General features: G+C 41.2%; 1 protein-coding gene across 1 annotated transcript in view; it reads right to left on the bottom strand.

The window, feature by feature from the left end:
• RRAS2 (RAS related 2) overlaps nt 1-17326 on the bottom strand; it is a 79560-nt gene extending 62234 nt beyond the window's left edge. Inside the window, exon 1 of the mRNA XM_008006170.3 lies at nt 16907-17326. Coding sequence (XP_008004361.1) covers nt 16907-17014 — 108 coding nt within the window. The 5' untranslated portion in view covers nt 17015-17326. The remainder of the gene's footprint in view (nt 1-16906) is intronic.
• Between the last annotated feature and the right edge of the window lie 215 nt (nt 17327-17541).

Raw genomic sequence — 17541 nt, 5'->3', positions numbered from 1 at the left:
ATCTATCATTCTTTTCAGCTCCCCTCTAGTAAGTGTTGGCATTTTTATTCCAACTTAACATTAACAGTTTTGTAGTAAGAAGAGGATCATATTTAGAAATACAAAACCAACTTAAATCCCAGCTTTGCTTTTTACTTGCTACAGGACCTTGGGCAAATCCCTTCTTCCCAAGCTTGCATTTCCTCATCTGTAGAATGGAAATAATGACCATGACGATGCCGTGCTGCCTTCCAATCATAAAGGGTTGTAACTGGTAGAAAATGAAATAATTAGTCATAATTACTTCAATATATTTTTTATAGGTACCTGCTCCTAATTTAAAAATGAAACTTGAAACACTTAGTAATATAATTCAGTTACTGCATTGGATAGGAAAATGAAGTCCCACCAACCAATCAGCTTATCAAAAATACAAACTAAATTTCATCAATATAGGCTCTATACAAGCTATAGAACACGATATTATAGCTTTTCATTTCATAATTCTATTGAAATTAATGCAAACTCAAGGTTAATATTAAGAAAACAGGGCCGGGCGCAGTGGCTCATGCCTGTAATCCCAGCACTTTGGGAGGCCGAGACGGGCGGATCACGAGGTCAGGAGATCGATACCACCCTGGCTAACACGGCGAAACCCCGTCTCTACTAAAAAAAATACAAAAAAACTAGCCGGGCGAGGTGGCGGGCGCCTGGAGTCCCAGCCACTCGGGAGGCTGAGGCAGGAGAATGGCGTAAACCTGGGAGGCGGAGCTTGCAGTGAGCTGAGATCCGGCCACTGCACTCCAGCCTGGGCGACACAGTGAGATTCTGTCTCAAAAAAAAAAAAAAAAAAAAAAAAAAACCAAAAAAAAAACCAAAAAAAAAAAAACAGAAGATGTCTAGTTTCATTATCTAGATACTAGCTACTTATTTGGGGGACATGATTAATGTATGGTGCCTTTTTCAATGTTAATCACTTAACTTGTCTCATACATATTTCACAACTGCAACTTTAATTTTTAAAAAATTAAAAATATGACAAGGCTGAAATCTATTACACATAACTCATTTTGGCATTACTCTAAGTAAACAGCTATTGATCAGAGTAAAAATGAAGAAAAGTCATTACTAGATCCATTTTAAGTAATAAAGTATAGAATATTACAAGAGGTTCTGTTTTTAAAAGAAAAGGAATGTGGGGTATTTTGTGACAGGCCAGTAAGACAGCTGGAACAAAGCTGTTTGAGCAACAGCTGTGCACCATGTACTGTTCATCTAAAACCACAAACTAAAGTAACTCATGTCAGACAACTTCATTGGATAATCAGCTCAGCCAATGGCTTTTCTGAAACTCTCACTACAAAGAAATACACACCAAATACGTACTTTGCAATGATTTGAGGAAGGAGACAAAATAAACACAATTGTCTGTCTCTAAATATAAAATTAAAAACTAAAAATTACAAACTAATAGTGAAACAGAAGTTTTCCATACTATTTTCACACCTCTCAGGCTTCATAATAGTAAGGAAATAACCCAAAGACTCAAAACTTAAATTCGAATTACCAATATGCAACCTCGCCGTTCCTACTCCATTCTCAATTAACTTTCAAATGAATGAAAGTGCTTTGTCATAAAACACCTCGCAGTGGTTATCAGAAATTTCTGACATTAAGTCACTTGATAATTTTAAGGTAGTGTTCCCTATAGGCCAGGCGCAGTGGCTCACGCCTGTAATCCCAGCACTTTGGGAGGCCCAGGCAGGCGGGCGGATCGCTTCAGCTCAGCCTGAGTTTGAGAACAGCCTGGGCAGCATGGCGAAACCGTCTCTACCAAAAAAATACAACAATTAGTGGTGCATGATGGTGCGTGCCTGTAGTCCCAGCTACTTCCAGGGCTGAGGTGGAGGATTGCCTCTACCCAAAGACGGAGGTAGCAGTGAGCCGAGATCGTGCCCTGCACGATCAGAGAGTTTGAGACTCTGTCTCAAACATAACATAACATAACATAACATAACATAACATAACATAACATAACATAACATTAAAAAAAATAAAGTAGTTCCCTGTAATCCCAGCACTTTGGGAGGCCAAGGTGGGCAGATCACTTGAGTCTAGGAGTTCTAGACCAGGGCAACACGGCGAAATCACATCCTTACAAAACCATACAAAAATTAGCCGGGCATGGTGGTACACGCCTGTACTCCCAGTTACTCGAGAGGCTGAGGTAGGAGAATCGCTTAAGCCAGGGACGTCAAGGCTGCAATGAGCCATGATTGTGCCACTGCACTCTAGCCTGGGAGACCCTGTCTCAAACAAAATAATTTAAAAAAAAAAAAAAATTATTAAGTAGTTAAGTGAAACCAACTTATTGGCATGGAAATTCCATGCCATTATCTGAAAATAATAATTCATATCGTACTCAAGCTACTACAATCACTAATTTAAACATCTGCAACTTGTCATTAAATTATCAGACTTAACTTTTGTTTCACATTTCCACTTTTTTATTCCAAAAACCCACAAACCTCTCTCTAACCTTAAATTCACTCCTTCCTCAAGTTAAGTAAAATGTATGCCTCTGTGTACTTGCACACAAGCCTACTTGCATGGGGCAAATTTCCCTTAGTTGACACATCTTAATTTTAGAGGCAAAAAGGACAAAATTACAAATAGCCACATATCTTTTCCGTGTGATTTCTGAAACCTAAACATTAAATCTATTACAAATCTTCCTTTGCAGTTTGACTTGACTACCTGCTTACCTTTCCTTTCAGCTCACATCTTTTGACTACTGAAATGTCAACCACATCATTAACTAAAAACAGGCATTAGGAGAAAATTCATCAGGAAATAAGACAAAAGTTACAACTTTTAAGACCTTACTCTCAGACTGTTGTACACTTCCCAAGTCAGAATTGGCAGAGAGAAATTAAGAGAAGACTATCTTCTCCAAAGACTATTTTGGCTAAAACTGAATGTTACGGATCAACTTCTAATACTCAAGATTCAAAGTGTATATGCCACATATGATCTCTGAAATCCAAAATAACAGCCAGCTCTTTTTCTTTAGTAACTAGATGCTATGCAACCATAATAGATACAATTCATCTTTCCAAAGGCCTCTCTTTCCCACTATTTCCTGTGTCCTATTCAAGACTTTTTTTTTTTTTTTTTTTTTTTTTTGGAGACAGTCCCACTGTTGCCCAGACTGGAGTGCAGTGGCATGATCTCGACTCACTGCAACCTCCGCTCCTGGGTTCAAGTGACTCTCCTGCCTTAGCTTCCCAAGTAGCTGGGATTATAGGCGCGTGCCACTACACCTGGCTAATTTTTTTTGTATTTTCAGTAGAGATGGGGTTTCACCATGTCAGCCAGGCTGGTCTGGAACTCCTGACCTCAAGTGATCTGCCCTCCTCAGCCTCCCAAAGTGCTGGGATTACAAGTGTGAGCCACCGCACCTGGCCTCCACTCAAAACTTGACAATAGGAAATACCAACAAATATTTTGTTATGTGCTTAGTTCTGTGTAACAAAGGTATTCCTAGTCTGCAATTCTGAAAATGCAAATATGAATAAAATGTACAAACAAATATAACTAAGAGACATAGATTCAGACAAAACATACCAAATATATAAAGTCCTCTACTAAAATACTTATAGTCTAGGGCTTACAGGGTTTAAAATAACGTCAAGGTGAACCAGACACAGATTGTTGTTCAAGGTCTGAGCTACAGAAGAACAAAAGAAGGAAAAAAGGATCGTTTTCTAATCCAAAACCTTCTTTTAAGAATACACACACTTCCACTTGCCTCGGTGCAGAAAGCTGAGGTATGAAGGATTTAAAAACTTGAAAACTATCCCTTTTAAACATCTCTAATTCTACAAAAATATACCTCTCAGCCAAAAGCCCATATTTGGAGATTAAGATTTGGAGGATTTAATAAAATTTCATATTTGTTGAAATTCTGCTACTGATATTCTCCAAGAAATTGAAGCTCCCCAATGTCAACTTGCTGTTCAGCACCAAAACAAAGCAGAAATTTCAGTACCCCAAGGCAATTCTGAGAGATGACCAGCTCTTAACTTCCTAAACCAAGAATAGCTATGAGCAACTCTTCATGAATAAACAAGAAGAAAAACAAATATATTCTTCCACACAAAGAAAAATCACTTCCCTGGAAGTTGTTTCATTAAATAGTACCAAGCTTTACAAAAATACCAGTTCTGTGGCCTTCAGAAAAGAGAACATTACCGTTGTTTAATATCAGACCGAGAAATCAAGGGCACTAAATATGTTTTGGAGACAGTAATTATGTGTGACATCCAGAAAATTTCATCAAGGATGGAGAAGACAAATTTGATAAATCTTCCCAGAATAGAGAGGATCTTATCCTTTTCATTAGCTAACTTAAAACAATGTACTATAAAAGTCAACAGAAAATCAATGCATAAATAATAGGTATTTCAGAAGGCAACTGAAAAAAATGAATACAAAAATGGAGAAGAAAGTCTTCCCAGACCTAAGAGTGTTTCATCATTTCCCCGGGAATACTAGTGTCAGAGAAAAACTTCTAGTCATATCCTAATAAACGTGTCCGTTCCCAATGATAAGAAAATGCTGCAAGCATACACCTAGAGAAGTTATTTCTACAGAACAGAAACTTGAGGCCAGAGAGATAAAGATGACAAATAAAGCAGAAAGTTGGGACCCAATAATTTTATACCCAGCCAAATCATCATTTATCATGCAAAATAACTTTAATCTTAGATATGTTTTCAGTAAAAAGTACTTGGAAATGTTCTTTAAATCACAATTCAAATTAAATTTGAATTAAAAAGTATCTCTACAACACAGTAACTATAGTTAATAACAATATATTGTACTCTTGAAAAATGCTGAATGGATTTAAGTGTTCTCACCACAAAAATGACAACTATGTGACATAATACATATGTTAGCTATATTTAGTCATTCCACAAAGTATATATACTTCAAAATACCATGTTGTACATAATAAATACATACAATTTTATCTGTCAATTTAAAAATAAAAAGGCCAGGCCTATAATCCCAGCCCTATGTGAGGCCAAGGTGGGAGGACTGCTTGAAGCCAGGAGTTTAAGACTAGCCTGAGCAACAAAATGAGACCCCATCTCTAAAAAATAAAAATTAAAAAAGTTAGCTGGACATGGTGGCATACGCCTGCAGTCCTAGCTACTCAGAGGGCTAAGACAGGAGGAAGGTTACTTATGCCTAGGAGTTCAAGGTTGCAGTAAGCTATGATCATGCCGCTGGACTCCAGCTTGGACAACCGAGCAAGACCCTGTCTCTAAATAAATAAAGACAATTTTAAAAACAATTAATTAAAACTAGTTGTTCATGAGGATTGTTTGTAAACATTAAAACCAGACAGAATGATAGAAATGGCAAATAAAAGCAATAACCCTTAATGACAAAGGGATTAATGCCAATGGGTATTATTAACTATTGTAATTATAGCAATAACAGAATGCATAAGATTTTTTAAATCTTTTAAAAATACTGAATCTCACACAATTTTGGTTGTTGTAAATAAGGACAAAAAATGTACGAAAGGAGTGGGTAGAAACAGGGTACACAAAACTGCTTAATTCCCATTTTCCGTAACTGGGAATAAGACACTATTATTCTGATTCCCTAATTAAGTATGTTTAAAAATATAAATCATTTTATACAGAGCCAGATAGCTCACACCTGTAATCCCAGCACTTTGGGAGGCCAAGGCAGGAGGATCACTTGAGGCCAGAAGTTCAAGACCAGCCTGGGCAACACAGCGAGACCTCGTCGCTACAAAACATCAAAAACGTAGGTACAGTGGCTCACACCTGTAATGCCCGCACTTTGGCAGACCGAGGTAGGAAGGTCATTTCAGCCCAGGAGTTCCGAGGCTGCAGTGACCTGTGATCACACCACTACACTACAGCCTGACCTGGGCACCAGAGCAAGACCTTGTCTTTAAAATTTTTTTAAAGAATATAAACAATTTTTAAGATAAATTCCAGTAGGAAAAAAAAATCTACTTTCCAAAAACCAACCACATAACACAGAAAAAAACAAAAACAGTTGTACAGCAAAAGACACACTTGGTGCAAAGGGAGGAAGTTATTATGCTAAATAAAGATTAGAGTTCATGGCCAAAACCTTACTGGCCTAAATTTATCAACCTTTCCTTCCCAAGACATCTGGCTACAAAATTAAGAAGATATATTTTTTAAACAGAGAAAAAGTTGGTCCCCTTTATGCTCTGCTTGGTTCCTTTAGGCTTAATTTCATTAAATGCCTAGCTGAACTAATTATAAAGATCTTGTTAGCATAACTAAGTAAAACAAACTGCTCATTTTTATTACCTAGAATAACATCAAAGATGTTGACTTGAATCACATGGGCAAGTTGGTGTCAGGTTTCCCCCTGTAAAGTTGTTATTTTCCCCCTGTAAAATTAATAATAACTTATGAGAACATACTTTGAGACTATGTTAACATCTACTACTCTCAAACTTTCACATACTAGCTTTAACATTCATTTTTACCCACTAGTTTTAAGATCCATTTATGGTTCTTACTTAAATCAATTGTTATAATTGCCAAAAGGCAACTTACTAATTCCACCTTTTCCTTTATGTTCATTCATTAGTCAGAATTCTGCATTAAGGACTTCTAGATCATTTATTTATCATAGATCCTTACTCTATTTATGGGTAATAAACAAGTACTGTCTTATTTATTTCAATGATTAAATTGCCCTATAGTCAGTCAATGGGAGTTTTGCCAGGCTGGCTCCTGTATCTCTTTCAAATATCCCCATCATTTTACTTTTTTGAGCACTCCCTTATGTTATGAGACTACAAGATGCTCTAAGCATATTTTGCATTTTTTCTTCCCCTATTCTGGAATCTGCCATTTCTCTAAGGTTCCTTCCAGTAGAGAACAGTATTCATGGTATTTAGAAACCAAGATCTAGTGCTAGGTGATCTCATTGCTAAAGGGGTTTCACTGCTTCCTGGCCATCTTAGCAGACAGACGTGGAAAAAGATGTACAGATGTATGCATGTGTATCCATAATAAGATCTATTTCTATATCTACATACTTTTTTGATTTTTGGTTTTGAGACACAGTCTCGCTCTGCCGCCCAGGCTGGAGTGCAGTGGCATGATCTCGGCTCACTGCAAGCTCTGCCTCCCAGGTTCACGCCATTCTCTTGCCTCAGCTCCCAAGTAGCTGGGACTACAGGCGTACGCCACCATGCCCGGCTAATTTTTTGTATTTTTTTTTTGTATTTTTTTGGGGGGATGGAGTCTTGCTCTGTCGCCTAGGCTGGAGTGCAGTGGCACGACTAGGCTCACTGCAACCTCTGCCTCCCAGGTTCATACCATTCTCCCACCTCAGCCTTCCAAGTACCTGGGACTATAGGCGCCCGCCACCATGCCGAGCTAATTTTTTTTTTTTATTGTATTTTTAGTAGAGACGGGGTTTCACCATGTTAGCCAGGATGGTCTCAATCTGCTGACCTCATGATCCGCCCGCCTTGGCGTCCCAAAGTGCTGGGATTACAGGTGTGAGCTGCAGCACCCGGCCTATATGTACATACCGCTAAAACCATGAATTTATGCCACTATCTTAAATTCCAATCAAACATCAGAGTTCATTTTAACCTTCACCCTTTTCACCTTTGTAACTCCCTTCTCCAACAGTGAGAAACTGGCTCCCATTTTCCACAATATATTTACTTATTTGCTTATAATAGTATAGACAATTGCTTCAAAATTGCAAACCCATGCCTCGATGACAACAAAAACCAAAAATTCTAGTTAACTCTATTAACTAGAGTTCAATGTTTGTTTCAATCTTTTTGTCTTTATCCTGAGGACAGAGTTCAAATACTAGGATCAAAAGTTACCTAAATTACTTGTTTTTCACTCCTTCAGTGTAGTTAAGTTACTCATTTGAAATACAGTTCAGTTCATTTGTTTCTGTTTGTACTCCCCCTTAAGGTGTTTTTTTTTTTTTTTTTTTTAAATCACTTGATTTGGTTGGTGTGTTTGTTGCTTATATACTCAGTATGTGAAACACTAACATAGTTCCAAAAGTCAGACAGGTATCCTCAGAAGGGTCCCTGCCCCCATTCCCTGTATCCTTTCCACCGCATACCTTTTTACCTATCCTCTAGGAAATCAATCTTATCAACCTCCAATTTATCTTTGTGTTTTGTTTCTGCCCCAATGAACAAACACATACGTATTTTCTTATTTCTCCTTCTTTCTTACACAAAAGGTAGTATGCTATACACAAAGTAGTAGATACTTTTGCACTTTACTTTTTTCACTGATTCTGTAAGTTTGGTTTGTGTGATCCCTCCAAATCTCATATTGAATACTGATCCCCAAAGTTGGAGGTGGGCCTTAATGGGAGGTGTTTGGGTCATGGGGGTGAATCCCTCATGAATAGATTATGCCCTCCCTGGGACTGGGGTGTGAGTGAGCTCTTACTTATGTTCCACTACAGCTGGTTGTTAAAAAGAGCCTGGTGCCTCCCCATTGGCTTGCTTCTCTCACCATGTGATCTCTGCACACGCCACTCCCCTCCCCCTTCTGTCATGAATGGAAGCTTCCTCACACCCTCATCAGAAGTAGATGCTAGTACCGTGCTTCTTGTACAGCCTACAAAACTCCGAGCCAACAAAACCTCTTTTCTTTATAAATTATCCAGCCTCAGGTATTCCTTTAGGGCAGGGGTGTCCAATCTTTTGATTTCCCTGAGCCACACTGGAAGAACTGTCTTGGGCCACACACAAAATACACTAAACTAACGATAGGTGATGAGGTTAAAAAAAATTGCAAAAAAAAAAAAAAATCTCATAATGTTTTAAGAAACTTTATGAATTTGTCTTGGGCCACATTCAAAGCTGTCCTGGGCCGCATGCCACTCGCAGCCTGAGTGTTGGACAAGCTTGCTTGAAAGCAAGACAAACCAAGACAACTGAACAACACATCCAAGAAAGCACTCCATTATCAGTTAGTCGTGCCCTTTCCCACTCTTGTTCACAGGTGCATAATGCTCCATTGGATTTTCCTATCACGTAGGTTGCTTGTAATTTTTGTAATTAAGAAATGCTGCAACCTTATACATGTGTATTTTCATACCGTGGGAAGTGCGTCTTCTGGGTAAACTCTGAGATTTGGGATTGCTGAGTCAAAAGGCATGTATGTGGTCAAATAAATACATCTTATGTCGCCTAATAACACATAATTTCTGTATTATTTCTGCCCCCCAAAAAATGCATAACCTGAATCTAACCACGAAGAAACATCAGCCAAACCCAAATTGAGGGAACTCTACAAGTAACTAATTTGTACTCTTTAAAAATGTCAATGTCATAAAACACAGAGACTAAAGAACTGTTCCAAAGTAAATAAGACATGGAAATAATGAATTGGATAATCAGCTTTTCTTTTGCTATAAAGGGCATAACTGGGACAACTGGCAAATTTCAAACAAATTCTACACATCAGGTAGAATATAACAACAAGTCAAGATTAATTTCTGAGTTAGGTCAGTATATTTTATTCATGAAAGCAAATGCAGCCAGGCACAGTGGCTCATACCTGTAATCCTAACATTTTGGGAGGCCAAGACGGGTAGATCACATGAGGTCAGGAGTTCAAGAACAGCCTGGCCAACATGGTGAAACTCCGTCTCTACTAAAAATACAAAAATTAGTAGCCAGGCATGGTGGCAGGCACCTGTAATGCCAGCTACTCAGAAGACTGAGGCAGGAGAATGACTTGAACCCAGGAGGTGGAGGCTGCCATGAGCTGAGATCACACCACTGCACTCCAGTCTGGGCAACAAAAGTGAAACTCCATCTCAAAAAAAAAAAAAAAATTATCCGGGTGTGGTGGTGGGTGCCTGTAATCCCAACTACTCGGGAGGCTGAGGCAGGAGAATGCCTTGAACCCAGGAGGTGGAGGTTGCAATGAGACAAGATCGCACCACTGCACTCCAGCCTAGGCGGGGCGACAGAGTGAGACTCCGTCTCAAAAAAAAAAAAAAGAAGAAGAAAGCAAATGCCCTGGTTTTTCAGGCAAAGAGATATTTAAGGATAAGGGTGGCATCATGTCTTCAACTTACACTCAAATGTTTTTAAAAACTATATATTGCAGGGAATAAAGCAATATGGTAAAATGTTGCCATTTGGGAAATCTGGTTAAAGTCAAAAAAGAAAGCAACATCAGATGTCTTTTTAACACTTATATTCTTATTTCTACTGCTGAATTTTACTTACATGGATAAAGAGCTTTCTCCCAGAAAAAAAAAAAAAAAAATTCATCATATAAGGTGACAGTAAGTTAAAGACGGCAGTATTAAACTGTTAGTACATACCAACAATAAATTGACTATAATATTTTTAATTAAACTGTAATTTAAAACTGTTTAGTGCTACGCAACAAATAATCACATGGCCTTTATAAAACACTAAAAATGAAATATAATTTATAAGACATCAAGGAGCTCAGTCCAATTATTCTCAAGTACAATTTAAGACAATTTATATTTCTTCGCATCTTTGAAACACATTTTTCTTTGCAAAAAGATACAAATCTAAGGCCTACCAAGTATAATAGTTGTAAGTTTCAATCTCAAACCGGCTCAGTAGCTCTGCCCAAAGTAATTCAAGATCAAGGCCTTTCAACAAAATTCATGACTATTAACCCCATGCTGTCTACACGCAGAGTGAAAATCCTTTACCCATTATCACTTTTCATTAAGGAAGGCACAGTGGAAGTAACATCCTAAAGACCATTTTCCCCGATCAGAAAAAAAGGTGTTCAAGTGGCATCACAAAATGTTTCAATTGTATCAGACCAAGTTTAATTTGAAAAAGAAACCTTTAAAATATGTGTGTGTGTGTGTGTATATATATATATATATTTTTTTTTTTTCTTTTTTTGAGATGGAGTCTTGCTGTGTTGCCCAGGCTGGAGTGCGGTGGCATGATCTCCACCCACTACAACCCTCCGACTCCCAGGTTCAAGCAGTTCTCCTGCCTCAGCTCCTGAGTAGTAGCAGCTGGGGTTGCAAGCACCCGCCACCACACCCGGCTAATTTTTGTATTTTTAGTAGAGACAGGGTTTCACCATGTTGGCCAGGCTGGTCTCAAACTCCTGACTTCAAATGATCCGCCAGCCTCGGCCTCCCAAAGTGTTGGGATTACAGGTGTGAGCCACCGTGCCCAGCTAAAATATTTTTTTTTAATAGTTTTAAGAAAGTCTCTTCCCACTCTCCTCCCCCAATTTAAAGTTATCAATTTATTTTCCTAACTGAATGGAACAGACTATTTTCATTCAAAGCTTAGGAAAGACTATATTTCAGCAATCAGATGAAATAAAATCACATCCCAGTGAGCAGTAGCCTGTCATCTACCAAGGGAAAGCAGTATTCTTGACCTATTCAACAAAAGTGCTCCCACTGGGCCAGGCGCAGTGGAGGCCCAGGCGGGTTGATCACCTGAGATCAGGAGTTTGTGACCACCCTGGCCAACATGGTGAAACTCCATCTCTACTAGAAATACAAAATTAGCCGAGTGTGGTGGTGCATGCCTGTCTGTAATCCCAGCTACTTGGGAGGCTGAGGCTGGAGAATCACTTGAACCCAGGATGTGGAGGTTGCAGTTAGCAAAGATCACGCCATTGCACTCTAGCCTGAACAAGAGTGAAACTTCGTCTCAAAAAAAGAAGTGTCCCCACTCAACTCCTACAACTTCCTTATCCCAAAACAGGGGCACGCATGCTCACAAACACACACACACAGAGACAGACACAAAGAGAAAGAGAACAAACAAAACACTTAAGAATAAGATGCAAGTTAAGAAACTGCATGTTAAAATTTCCTTCTTCTCCAAAGGCAGTCATCCTCCATAAGAAAATGTTTCTTCCCTGAGTGTACAGAAATTTTATCTAGGAATTGCCTGCAGGACCATTTCAGCTGTTCCCCAAACAAGAAAACCTTTAGTATGTTATCACTTTGGGGGCAGGTGTCTTATTTTTCAATGCTAACAATTTATTTGTACATTAATGTAAAAAAAGTTCACGCACTAAAAATGTCTAGAGTTTCAAAATCATAGATAAAAGTTAACAGTTTAAGTAGTTTCTAATTGCAGGAAAAATCTTCAAGACGTAGCAATGGAACAGCAAATTGGGAATTTAAACTCACAACCTTCACATGTGGATCAATTAACTATTAACACAAATCTCCTGAAATCTCTTCTCAGCTCTCTGCCCCAGGAAAAAGCAATGAAAAAGCATTCAGCAAAGGACAAACTTTTAAAAAGCAATGCTGGGTCCAGACTAACACGTCATAGGACTGACTGAAATTCAAGATGTGAGAAATCAGCTAACCCCTACCTCCCTCAAAATCTGGCAAATTGTTGAATAAAAAGTTAACATGTTAAAAAAAAAAAATAGAAACTGGGATACTTCGCCCTATAAATTTTTTAAAAATATATGGTCTTTTCTCAGAGTTACCAGATAAAGCACTAACACCAAAATTAAACGCTTACATCATTATTTCTTAAAATCAAATCCAAACTGACAAAAAGAAATTTCTCCAACTCAAAATGGAATCCACACATTCATCACCTGAATACCACACAGAAGTAAGGAGGGGAGTACAGGGTTGAGCCAGGAAGGAGAGGGCAGTGAAGACTTAAAGTAATAGACCAGATTATGTGTCAAAGAAAAATGAATAAATTACAAATTTTGTTTTGCAGGAACACCAAGATACAGAACTAACAGCAGCAAATAAAACCAAGTAACAATTCTTTTTTTTTTTTTTTTTTTGAGACAGAGTCTCGCTCTGTTGCCCAGGATGGAGTGCAGTGGCGTTCGCCTCCCAGGTTCAAGTGATTCTCTTGACTCAGCCTCCCAAGTAACTGGGATTACAAGCACACACCAACATGCCCAACTAATTTTTGTATTTTTAGTAGAGGTGGGGTTTCACCATGTTGGCCAGACTGGTCTCAAACTCCTGATCTCAACTGATCCACCCACCTCGGCCTCCCAAAATGCTGGGATTACAGGCGTGAGCCACTGTGCCCAGCCAACAATTCTTATTTACTCTGTAGATGGCACTGTGCTGGATGATTTACCTGCATTATTTTATTTACTCCAAAAACCTAAGGGTACTATTATTTAATATTATTCTCCCTTCCCAAGTGGTGAAACTTGGGTTTAGAGAACCTAAGAAACTTGACTAAAGACACAGCTAGTTAAACGAGAAAAAAAAAAAAGAAAACCACCCTAGAATTTCAAAGGTGTAGAAATTTGTTCAATCAAACCCAACATTTCACGAAGAAACAGAAGCTCAGTCAAGATAAAGGCCGATTAAGAAACTACTCAAAGTCACCTGGGTAGAGAGAGACTTAGCCCCTACATACCCAGTGGTCTCTCCTAACCACTCTGTACCATCTTGAAGTCATTTCCTACCTAGAGTTTACTCATCATTTAGGTGTTCTACCTACCAACAGAACTTCACACATTTTTCAAAGAATGATGAGCAACAGAAAGGAGGAGGTCATGTACACACACGTACTCATTAAATAACATAATACTTTGTTTTATCATGGCTACTTTATGATTTGTTATATTTATTTTTAAAAAGGAAAAGGTATCTCAATTTAACTTCCTTAGTTTCCTAATTTTGCAACTCTTCATATGAACAGAAGGTAACAACTAAATCTAAGTCAAAGAAAGTTAAGGTAAAAGGAATTGTTTTTAAATTCTCCGTTCCCAATTTTACATATTTTTTCTGCTCAAAATTACATAGTAGAAAATATATATACTGAAAATTGTAAAAACAGTCCGGTGTTTCAGGAGTCTCAAAAAAATAATTAAGACCAATTTGTGCCATTCTAATCTCCTACCAAGAGAACTGACTTCTGCCTATTAAAATGATTAGTCTGCTGTGTTCTCTCCCTCCAGTTACTACTGCTAAACAATCATAGTGGAATGAATTTTAACATCCCAGGAGTCAGGCAATGAATAGCTACCCTATTAAGTGTAAATATTAAAAAATCACTTTAGTTCCATAATCTAAAATTAATATAATAATGTATGCAGCTTTACTATATACTGTACTAGACACTGTTCTAAGCCCTTGACATGTTAACTCATTTAATTTCACGGCTGTATGTGGTCCACCATATTTCCTCAGTTTACAGATGGGGAAAACTAATATACAGAGAAGTTAAGTAACCTGCCTAAAATTACACATGCAGCAAGTGGTAGAGCTGAGGCTGCATCCAGGTGGTCGGGTTCCTGTCTCTCCAAAAAGTCTCCTTTTTGCAGAGACCAGATCACAGGTCCCAAATCAACTATCAATCCCACTTCCGCACTTGCCACCTCCTCTCTCCCAGCTAGCATATGACTCCCACATAGAACATTTCCATTCTCCCCACCACCAAGCCTACCATAGTGCTTCCATCAATTTTTTCCAGACTTTTCTGAGTCTGAATTCCCTTTGCATTTAAACGTGTTAGAGAACTGTAGGCATAAACACTGATAACACCTATCATTACTGAGCACACACAACATGCTAGATACGATGCTACAAACTTTGTCGTAATTTAAAAGTTATAAAGAATGTGTAATCACACCCATTTTACTGGTGAGAAAACAGGCTCAGAGAGGCTGAGTATTTTGGCATGTTCTCACAGTCGATAAGTGACAGCTTTAAAAGACACACATGCTCAAGTCTGTAAGACTCAAAGTTCATACTCTTGATGTACATATGTCTTCCTCATACATACCTGCTTCCTTTACTTCTTTAATATCATCTAGAGCATCTAGGTACTATACTATTCATAGTGGAGGTATTGCTTCAACAAATGATTCTATAAATTATTAGGAAAACAGCAATTAATTTGTTTGTTTTGTTTTTGAGGCAGAGTCTCACTATGTTGCCCAGGCACGATCTCGGCTTACTACAATCTCCGCCTCCCGGGTTCAAGCGATTCTACTGCCTCGGTCTCCCGAGTAGCTGGGACTACAGGCGCGCGCCACCATGCCCGGCTAATTTTTGTATTTTGGGTAGAGACGGGGTTTCACTATATTGGCCAGGCTGGTCTGGAACTCCTGACCTCGTGATCCGCCCGCCTCTGCCTCCCAAAGTGATGGGATTACAGAGAGCCACGACGCCAGGTCCAATTACTGCTTTCTTAATGGTTTAATACCATTACTTCCCCAAAAACAAAAAGGCCGAATACCTTAATTAATTAACATGGGCTCAAATAATTCAGATGGCCCCTTCCTCAAAAAAACTTAAATATTTGTGATTCAAATCTTTTAAATAACACTACTAATACTGGAACCCAAGATTATTCTCCCACTCCTAGACTTCTCCACTCACCCTCCCCACCGCCCCCCAACCCACCCCACTCCCGGCCATCAGACTAGTCCCCAAAGAAAGGGTTAGCTATAAATTGTTTTGCTTTGCCATTAGATACGTACAATCTCTCTGCGCCCTAGGGAAATAGCAACCTGACAACACCCCTGAATCTGCAGCCTGCTAAACTTAAACCAATCTCACCCCTTCTCAGTGATTTTTTTTAACCCACTAATAAGCATACTGTAAATGCTCATTACATAAAACATCCTTTCTTCCTGGATACAAAGGTTTTAGCAGTAGTAATCCCAGGGAATATTATAGCAGCAATTATTGCTCATTTACTCAATGTGAAAGGTGACAATCACATTTGTTACCGTTCAATATTTTAATGTCACTATAAACACTAAGTGAAATAAGCTATTCGGGTATCTGACAAATGGGTGAAAAGGAAACCAGAAAAAAATATTTCGCAGTTCATACTCTAGATACTGTGAAGAATATCCTTGTTACCTGTTATAGCAGGGTACCTTCGTTCTCTCCCAGCATATGCCACACCTTTTAGGTTGACAAAAGCAGAAAGACATCGGGGCTTTGTGTTTTAAAAATCGCAAAAGAGACTATTCAAACCTCCCCCCAAGAGCAAATTCTAAGAAGGAAGAATTCCACCTCCCTTTTCTTTACCACAAACCCCTGACTTTCCGCCTCTAGCAACCAGGGAGGGCTGGGGGTGGGGGAGAGGGTGGTTAGAAAACAGAACGCACGACTCGGTCATATCCTAGCCCGGCCCATCCCAAACTTCACCTAGGCACGGCGAGAAGCAGGGCAGCATCAGGAATTCCTAGGAAAAGGTCTCACCCCATCAGAGAGCATTTTTAACTTCCTCGAAGCCACCATTTCCCCGGGACATTATCACACACTCCCACCCGGACACATTACCTAAGAGAGTACTTATAAGAAAAGCATAACAACACAAAGAAATACACAGTGCTTGAAGCGGGTAGCTCCGGCTCAGGCGGCGCTGGGAAGCCCGGAGACCACGCGGAGCCGCCGCCAAGTTGCCACTGCGATCGCCCCGACGGTGCAGGCGCGGCCGCAGGCGGCTGGAAAAGCAGCGCGCGGGGCTCCACTTCCAGCCCCACGCCCGGACCCTTGGAGCAGGAAGCCCGGCTCGGTGGCCCAGCCTCTCCCGGAGGTCTCCGGCCTCGGCCAGAGCGATAAGGTGGATCGGTGCTTCCCACCCTGCCAGCTCCGCCCTCCCGACCACATTCCTGAGAAGCCCTACTCCCGCGACGCCGCGCCCGGGAGGAGGCAAGAGCGCGACGCTGCGGCCGCAGGGCAGGAGCGTAGTCGGCCCCGCGCCCTCCCGCCCCTGGCCCCGGCCCCGGCCCCGGTCCGGGCCCGCGAGGCGCCTCCGGGGCGAGGTCGTGGCGGCCGCCCCGCCACAGGTAGCGCCAGCTCCCGCCCGCCGCCGCCCCGGCGCCCGGGGCAGGCCCGCTCCAGGTACCTGGATGAACTGGATGGTGAGCGCCGACTTGCCCACGCCACCCCCGCCGACCACCACGAGCCGGTACTTCTCCTGGCCGGAGCCGTCCCGCCAGCCGGCCGCGGCCATGGGGACGCCGCAGAGCCCAGCCTGACCGCGCCGAGCCGCCGCTGCCGCCCGCCCTAGGCCCGGCTGGGGACGTGTGCGGCCGGCTGGCTGCGGGTGAGCGGCCGCGCTGGGGTCCCGGGTACCGGGAGGTGTCGGGAGGGCCGGTCAGCGCGGTAGCGCGGCGCTGGGGGCTGGCTTGGTACCGCCCGAGGCGCAGAGAAGCGGGGGTGACGGCACCGGCCAGGGGCGGCAGCGGCCGGGGGGCGCGCTCCTCTACGCGTCTCCGCAGCGCCTGCCGAACGCAGCCTCCAGCGCCGCCACAAATGGCCGTCTGGGGGCCGGGCTGCCAGGCTGAGGTGCTGCATATGCATGAGGGGGCGGGGAGGGGCGGGGCCGCGCCGCTTGGGGCTGAGGTTCGGGAGGTGACCTGGGCTTCAGACCTCCACGGACACACCGATCCAATCCCTAGCCAGTGAGCGAGTGCGTGTGAGTGTGGGAGTAGGTGTCAGTTGGGAGTGGCACGAAGGCAGTAACAGTGTGTGACCCTA

This window comes from Chlorocebus sabaeus, chromosome 1 (assembly GCF_047675955.1).
Source record: "Chlorocebus sabaeus isolate Y175 chromosome 1, mChlSab1.0.hap1, whole genome shotgun sequence".
Taxonomy (NCBI): Eukaryota; Metazoa; Chordata; class Mammalia; order Primates; family Cercopithecidae; genus Chlorocebus; species Chlorocebus sabaeus.
Note: the sequence above shows the minus strand (reverse complement) of the source record. Positions and strands in the feature narration are given on the sequence as shown.